This window comes from Rhipicephalus sanguineus, chromosome 8 (assembly GCF_013339695.2).
Source record: "Rhipicephalus sanguineus isolate Rsan-2018 chromosome 8, BIME_Rsan_1.4, whole genome shotgun sequence".
Lineage (NCBI taxonomy): Eukaryota > Metazoa > Arthropoda > Arachnida > Ixodida > Ixodidae > Rhipicephalus > Rhipicephalus sanguineus.
Genome location: NC_051183.1, coordinates 128,092,088 through 128,101,163, shown reverse-complemented (window position 1 = coordinate 128,101,163; position 9,076 = coordinate 128,092,088). Strand labels below are relative to the sequence as shown.

The following is a 9,076-nucleotide window of genomic DNA, read 5'->3' as shown; positions in this document are numbered from 1 at the left end:
AAAAGTCAAGTTATATGCGGATGACTGCATCCTATACTCGGAAGTAGAAAACCATACAGACCAAATTCATTTAAACGATGCATTTCAAAAGGTCATTCGTTGGTGCGAGAAATGGCAGATGTCAGTTAATTTCAAAAAGACCGTTTTCACGAAAATTTCTCACAAACGTAACCCTCTTCATTTTGCATATTCTGCCAATAATGTTTTTTTGCAGGAGGTACAACACTACAAGAACCTTGGTCCTTGGATTTCGAATGACTTTAACTGGACGAGACATCTTAACACTGTAATAAGCTCATTCAATTACAAACTATTTTATCTTAGACGAGCTCTCAAGCTCTCCACTCCCGCCGTTCCCCTTATTGCATTTAAGACAATTATTCAACCTACTTTAGATTATGCATCCATAATTTGGTACCCTCACACTGAAAAAAATATCAGCCAACTGGAAAAAAATTCAGAAGAAAGCTGTTAGATTTATTTATAACAATCTCGGGCGTACTTCAGTAATATGTTTATTAGCAAAAGCCGACCATCCAGTTAGTTAAAGGTTATTTTATGTTAGACTTATCACATATAATCCATTTCTCCACAGGATATGCCACAAGGCAGAGGCATGCCTTTACAATAACCCGATTCTCCACCCGTAATAACACATTCAAGTATTAGTTTGTTTTCATAGGACAATTACCGAAAGGAATAATCTGAGTAACAAAGTTGTTTCTCCGTCATCCTTGAATCTTTTTGCTGCGCAGCTCCAGCAGTCAGTGTCTGAATTCCATTACATGTGCTCCTGCTGTTTATTTAAATCACAGTAACGAATCTCCACGCGTGATTATCTTGAATGTAGCACTGATTTTATTATATCTCTTATGCCTGTTTAGTGCAAACCACTGTTTTGTTTTTGTTTTGTTCTGTATTTTTTGCCTTGTTTATTTTCTTTTCTTCTGAAAGCGTGTACATACCTTACCTGTTCTATATTTATTTGTTTGCTGACTTGTAAATTTAGCCAATGTATATCCACCCTGCCAAAACCTTATGTTAGGGTTGCAGTACTCATAAATAAAAATAAATAAAATAATCAGCTGAACCTTTGCGAACGCTACGTATATCCTGGCATAGCCGAGCTAGAGCTAAGCCACTGCAATTTTTTTGCTGTACTTTTGTTTCGCCCACATTGTTACCACTTTATGACGAACAAAATAATGATTTCCAGAGGGTGTGCTACGATCTCAGAGCGCACGTGCTACAAATGCACTGTGCATATGCGGTTCATTCTGGTCGAAACTGCGCAATGGGACGGGACACGAAGAAGGGCAGGACAAACGAGCGCAGACTAACAACTCAGTTTATTGAACGATGAAACCAGCCTTTCAACAGCATCAGCCCATATGACGCGTCCCCCTAGGGGCTAACACAGGAACCGCTAAAAGCCATGAAAATAAGCACGTTAAGGAGTTATCAATAAAACAGCAGAAAAGCTATCATAAAGACACGTGACAGGTTATAAACCGATGACAAACAACACAAAAAAACATGAAAACGCAGTGCAACAGAAGCATTGTGAGCAAGTCAAAACAACCAACGTAGACTGAGTTGATTACGTGCACGTGGAGCAGAGATATGCGTACTCTTTGTCATTAAGAATAATCGACGGGTGGCTGATGTATCCCTCCCCTTTCCTCCTATATGGAACGCTTCGATAATTCTGCGGTCTATGAGCCTCCTTTCGTTCGACAGAACTGTCGCGTCTTCGAAAACTGCCTCGCACCCGCACTGCCGGCAGTGCGCTGGTAAATGCAAAGCTGGGGAGTTAGCGATCTCTCGTGCTCCCTTAGTGGCATGTTAATGCATCTCGCGCTCTCTCCTATATACGATTTCCCGCATGTTAATGGTACCTGGTACGCCACACCGACCTCGCAAGTTATATACTTATTTCTGTGATGAATTACGCACTCACTTTGACGCGACTCACATGTGTCTTCCTTCCTCTTACTAGCCATGTTGCACACTTTGGAAAGTTTAGCAGCCGCGGAAAAAACTACGTTGACCCCATATTTATTGCCGATCTTTTTTAATTCATGGGAAATGCCCTGAACACACCGAACAACGGCGAACTTGTCCACCTATTTCGGCTTTCCGTTAGCATTCTGTCACATGCCTTTTTTATTTTACCACTCGGCGAGCTTGCTGCAAACTGTCCATCAGGTGGCTCGGATACCCAGGGTTCCTTAGCCTTTCCACTTGCTTTTCGAAGCTTTGCGTCATCTTGTGGACGCAGGATTTTTCGAGCGCTGCTCTCAAAGCACTGAAAGCGATCCACATTTTAATCATCTTCGTGTGGCTGGATGCATAATAAAGCATCGGTTTTCGAGCCCTCGGCTGGTAGCACTAACAGACATGATCTGACCTAAATTCTAATTGAAGGCCCTTGGGGGACGCGTCACATTGGCTGAGGCTGTTAAAAAGGCTGGTTTCATCGTGCAATAAACTCAGTTGCTAGTCTGCGCTCGTTTGTCATGCCTTTCTTGGTGTCCCGTCCCATTGCGCAGTTTCGACCACAATGAACTCGTACCAACTCGCCCAACTCTCCACGCTGCATATGTCGGTTTGCAATCTAGCGCCGGAGTGAAGAAAAATACGTTGTATATAAACAAAGAGAACGAATCTCATAGGCAATGATTTTGCTCGCTACATGCGCCAGAAACGATTGGAGAACCGGACAGAGCCTCGTAACCCGTATGCTTTGGACATTGTAGAGAAACTTCCCATGCCCTGAAATTTCCTGCAATATCGTGAAGATTCCCTTTATCCCTTTCACACAAAATGACAGTCGGAAATTCTCTGAAAAGAGAAAATTCCCTGCACGGAACATCACAGCCGCCTGTCTCGCTTGCTCGATGCTCGTGTCGTGCTCGGGCGGTTCCATTCTTAGATAGGGATTACGGAGGAAATGCCTTCGGGTCGGTAGCGCTGGTCTTACGGGGCGCCCCGCCGCCAATAGGGTTTTAGCTCGTCCGTATTACGTTCTAACGTAACTGTGCTACCGGAATGCCGGATTGCATTTACCATGTTACCGGAGTGTTGATCACGGTGGCACGTTTTCTTCGCGCGCGTTCCCTGCGCACTGTACGCCTGGGTTGCATACGCGTACGCAGAATTCACCGTTCGAAGGGGGTGGGGGGGAGGGGACAAAGTCTTGCCGCAGGTATCCGCATCCCGCCCACCCCACCACCTCATTTCTCGAGCCCGAACGAAAACAAGCTTCACAAAGAATACCAACATGGAAATGAAGCATCGATGTGTTTCTGACAATGACCTGCCTTTGGTCCGCGGCTTTCAAGGTGTGAAGGTCATGAAGCAACCACTTCTTGGATTGCAACATCAGCGGTACTCATGCTCTGTTATCGTGACAACCGTGCATGACCGTGTAACCCACCGCATTGAGAAATGACGTGAAAGTTCCGAATGTGTAAAGGTGAGGCCGACGGGGCGCCCCCTTCAGATGATTAAGGGGGCACACTCTCCCCCTCCTCTTCCACCCTATGCCGACGTCTCTCTTGGGATATGCATTCACACGGGTGCCGCTATCACTATGTAAATGGTTGGATGACCTTTTGTTTTACCAATGATTCAAACATTACTCGTACGCGCTGCTAAAATTGAAAGAAGCATTAAAATAAATATCAAAAAAGTCAAACTTTCTCGCTAGAAGTGTTTATAATTCTCGCAACAAGTCTTGTAGACGTAAATAACGTGGTGCTAGCACGCCTACAGAAGGTATTCACGCTGCGTATGTTGACATAACATATCAATTAAACTTCTAATACACTTCGCGCCTTTCTTGTCTAGATGTTTATTAGTATTGTGTTTCTTGGGGAGCTTCACCATACAGTCTTACCGTGCGGTTTACACTGGGCTATTTTGGTTGTGTCCTAGTGCACCACGATGATTGTAAACGTTTTCATCTGGACGTGTTGCTCGATGCATGCTAATGATCGATGATCGGCAGTGACTTGCGATGATGAGAATTACGCCGCTGCGGGTATATTGCACAGTGTAATATGCACTGGCCCCAACACGCGCAAACATCAGCGTGCAATCACATGGTGACGCGCGGAATTCGCAGTCGTCATAGAATTTCCGGAGGAAGACGGTTGAGACGCAACAGTGCTCGCTCATGTTCTTAGTACTCACGTCTCACTATCACACACGTACGCTCATAGGGGTTCATTCACTTTCATACAGCTTCTCGGACTCAAGTACTCATTTATGCGCGTGTACTCACATCTTGTCGCACACTCGCGAATATTTATACTGAATATCGCCTTCCAAATGAACGTCAGTGAATATGTACATGAGTGCGCGTGCTTGCCTATGCTCGATGTGTAGTGTCTTTCGCTCCATTCATGGGCGAGAACACTCATGTACTACATGACTGCTTCATACTTTGTCGTTGGAAAAAGTGTCACAAATTACTCCATTGAAAATTGTTAACCCTTTGTTGGACAGCGGGACATATACGTCCCACTTATTATTCCACGCTCTCGGCGCCCTAGCTCTTTGAGAGAGCTCATGCAATCACATACAAGCCACTAGCGCCATCTATTGAGTATGCTAGAACATTCTGTATGCAATTTCGTGGCGTTTCCACTAGGTGGAAGCACGCAACAAGGCAAGAAGCAGTTTTTGTTTTTTCACTTGCGCGTTGCAGTTTTTCGGTGTTTTTGTGAGGTTCTTTCAAGCAAGAAAAAAATGTCTGGTGAGTAAATCTTGTCTTTCTTGCACTTCAGTAACCACTTACAAACAACTAGCAGGTATATTTTGTGATGTTTAGCAGTGCATAGATAAACGGAACCTGTTTTACGAATAGTAGTGGGAATCACCTGTTCCACGTTAGGCTTAGCGTTGCGCAGCAATAGCGTGGGGGCAGCTCGGTCCATACTGATTGCTTCTTTTCTTTTTTTATTAAGATAACAAGAAACGTCTCACTGCTGAAGAAGCACTTGAATTATTCTGGAGCTTGCCAGAGAACTCTAACAACAGTGATGATGAAGAGTTCGAAAGCAGTGAAGATGAAGTTTGGGATCTACCACCCGATGAGTCCAGCGAGAACGAGAGTGATGTTGAAAACGCTCCCCCCGCTTCGTCGAGCATGCTGAAGAAAAGACGGCGTCCACCATATGCAGGCAAAAGAAAGAAAAAAAGGAAAAGTGCTGTTTCGAAAGCCGACACTGAAAATGATTCAGAAGGACCTCAGTGGGATACGTCGACTGTTTGTATGCCTACGCCTACGAATCACAGCTTCACGATCTCCCAAAGACTCAGTCCGACAATCACTGCCCTTGACGCGTTCTCCTTGTATTTCGATAATGAGGTGTTGGACCATATTCTAGAACAGACAAATCTCTATGCTGAACAGACACAGCGAAAGGGATGGGTGCCGCTGACACGCGATGAGCTTGAAGCTTACATTGGGATGCTGATCCTTATGAGCGTCAACCGCATGCATCAACTTCAAATGTACTGGTCTTCCGATAGCTTTTTCTACGTGAATGAAATTGCCAAAGTGATGACATACAAGCGGTTTCAGATGATATGCAATTGTCTTCATCTGAACGACAACGACAAAATGCCAGGCTATGGTGACAAAGATTTTGATCGCGCATATAAAGTGCGTCCTTTGATCAACATGATGAACAAAAAGTTTCAGACGGAGTACAGCCCATCGACACATGTTGCAGTTGATGAAAGCATGATTTTGTTCAAAGGACGCTCAAGCTTGAAGCAATACATGCCTATGAAGCCCAAGATAAAGAGGGGCTACAAGGTATGGTCCCTCGCAGACTCCGAAACGGGCTACCTGCTCCAGTTTCAACTCTACGAGGGGAAAAACGCTCAAAAACCACTTGACCGCACATTAGGTGAGCATATTGTTCTCTCACTAGCAGATGGTGTCGTGCCCACTGGTTCTCAGTTGTTTTTCGATAATTTTTTTTCATCAACAAAACTTTTGCAAGAATTGCGGGACATAGGCATTTTTGCCTGCGGAACTTTCCGTACAAACAAGAAAGACCTTCCGCCTGAGGTGAAAACTGACAACAAGATGGACAGGGGTTCATACTTGTGGCGAAGAAAGCGGGACGTCATTGCCTACCAGTGGAGGGACACAAAGAATGTCCACCTGATGTCCAATTACCACGAACCAGAATGTCGCGTCGATGTTCAAAGGACGCTGCCGAATGGCAAAAAAATATCAGTGGAGTGCCCTCAGGTGGTCAAAGATTATAATGCATGGATGGGTGGCGTCGACAAGTTCGATCAAAAGAGGAATGCCTACCCTGCAGACCGGCGGTCTAAGCGATGGTGGAGTAGAATTTTCTACTTCATTCTTGATGCGGCGATTGTCAACGCATTTATACAAGCCAACTCCATCGAGAATGTTGGATACCTTCACTTCCGCCTCAAGCTTGGCAGACAACTCATCGCACAAAGGAGCTTCCGCAAGCCTCGGAGGACCATCACTGCCTTCAAGAATAAGCGAGGCAAGAGCAACGGTCGCGCGATGACTGGTGTTCCGGATGAGAGTCGGTTCTCCGGAAACACTCACCACCCAAGCTTCACAGGCACGCGACGGCGGTGCCGCTCAACCAGCAAAAGAGAAGTCCGCACGAGGTATATGTGCAAAGTGTGCAATGTTCCGCTGTGTGCAACTTGCTTCGCACCATTTCACAAGAAAGTGTGAACTGCCTCAAGTGGACAGCGGGACATATGAGTCCCACTTTATCGAAGTGACCTAAGTGGACAGTGGGACATATAGGTCCCACTTTTTTCTTTGCAATAAAACACTTCTCGACTTTCAGATTTGTTTTCTTGGGATCAAGAAGTGATAAATAGCTCACTAAAAATGTTTTAAACATGATAACTTTTGTTCCCTCGTTGTGTCCAACAAAGGGTTAATGCCGTCCACGTTTGTGTTACAGTAAACGTGGCGTCAGTGACAATGCGCTATCCGCAAGGCGCTAGCACTGCCGCCAACCGCCAACGCCGCAGCTGGTCTGAGTGTGACGTTATTGGCCCGTGCGAGCCTACCCACATTTCTGTGCACTTGTGCATGTTACTCCGCGATTTAGTTGGCCGTTGTGAACTCTCCTAGCGTGCTTACTGCAATTACAGTTGATGAAGCACGCACTACGCGTATGTGAAGCAATACGCGCCCCCACGCAGCGGCACACATTTTTGATGCTTTAGCTGACATTGATTATGAATTATCGCTGAGCGCTGTGTAATGGGGAGGGCAGGTTTCAACCACGAAGCACCCGCCCACTCGTTGCGCAGTTCACTTGGGGAGACAGTTGGAGCGATTCAATGCTTCTGTCACGCAATAGTAAATATTTTAACGTGGGCCTCAAAGGGGTGGTGCCGTCAAATTTCGAGGCTATAAAAAGGCTGTTAGAGGTTTCCACACTCAACACGACGGGTTAAACACAGCAAACTTCTAATATATATTTTCACTCGCTTCCAAAGAGTGCCGGAGTGCTTAATCGCGCGATCGAGAGACATCGCTAATAAATGTTTGACGAGAGTCCTTGCCCAATTTTACGACGCTGTAAGGTGTTTGTCCTAAGCATCTTGAAGCACTGGCGTAGCGGTAATTAGGATATTTGACTGTCTCGCAGAATGCGTGGGTTCGATTCCGCCGCAAACCCTGATGTTGACTTGCAAGCCTTAAGAGGATGTTTACTTATATAGTTGTTAATCACTTCATTTATAAATTAATTACCTATTTATTTGCATAATGAATTATTCATTACCATGCCTCGATTAGCGGGCCAGTGGTAAGTAGTGAGATTTGCCCAATTGATGTGGCACACGCCTGCTAGGATTGCCTGTTGAAAGGATCGCTGTCCGCGGAGTTACGAATGGCGTAGTTATATAGAGCTTCACTGCAAAACTGCAGAAGTTACAGAGTACTACGTATACTCTACTGCGAGAGAGCATTCGTGTTTACGCAATGCGTGTGCTTACATCACTTTATGCTTTACTATGGAAGAGCAGTAATCTCAGCAGTACATCCACGGACAGAAACTACAGCCTGCTACAAGTTCAGAATAAATACAACCTCCACCCCCAGAACTGCTGCCATTTATCTGAGCAAGAGGGTGGTGCTAGGTGGTTTCCGCTGCACGCGTAAGTACCCGCTCGCTGCCAATGTAAGTACAGCGCATATTGAAAACTAAAAGTTGGCCGTCCCTACTTTGCATATTGCTGCCGGGTTGCATCTATCACCAAGCTGAAGTGAGGGAAGAGGGGGAGGACGGCTTTTTCTGGTGAACAGCCACCATATTGACTGTCGGACTGTTTTCCTCTCTAAGGAGCTTGTAAACATAATCGGAACATTTTGGTGTATATGCTGCGTACTATGCAAGATGGAGCTCCGAAGCGGGCGTATCCTGGACAGCCACGCAATGTCAAAAGTATGAAATTGTGCTAGTTCGACTAGCACTCCCGTCCAGCCGGTACAGCCAGTCATATCGACTCAGCCGCACGATCCTGGTAACTTCTGTGGCACAGACAACGTTTACGTCGATGACTGAATTGCGAAATACGAGCGTTTTGCAGCAGTCCATCGGTGCGACCCGACAATGACGACCGCCAGCGTTGCCTTCAATGTCTGCGGAACAGCAGGCGTGTAGTTCAAGGTCCACGAATCAGCGATACCGAGTTGGGAGTCTGTAAGCAGAAGCTCAGTCACCTTTTTGGTAGACCAGCCGGGCGGCAACTGTCCGCTTTTAAATGTCTCTCCAGCCGGGCTCAAACTTCGATCGAATTGTATGTGTCGTACAAACTTGACGTTCTTGACGTTTGCCGGCGTGCCGTACCAACATGACCGAGGAAGGCAAAGTAAGCCATGTGCTCAAACACATTGCCCACGATCCTTTCAATCTGCTGGAGGCTAAGGACTGCTCGACCATGGACGACATCATGAAAGAGTGCCGCCGATTCGAAGAACTGGACAGTCGCCGCATCGCACCTCATTTTATGCCGCTTCCTAATATTGCCGCTACGTAATCCC

General features: G+C 45.9%; 1 protein-coding gene across 1 annotated transcript; it reads left to right on the top strand.

Moving 5' to 3' along the window:
• Positions 1-4,498: 4,498 nt before the first annotated feature.
• On the top strand, positions 4,499-6,862 carry LOC119402356 (piggyBac transposable element-derived protein 4-like). The gene is made up of 2 exons (XM_037669498.2): positions 4,499-4,762; positions 4,974-6,862. Exons 1-2 carry the CDS (start codon positions 4,615-4,617, stop codon positions 6,743-6,745), a joined length of 1,920 nt encoding a protein of 639 aa, XP_037525426.1. The 5' UTR covers positions 4,499-4,614; the 3' UTR covers positions 6,746-6,862.
• Positions 6,863-9,076: the final 2,214 nt, after the last annotated feature.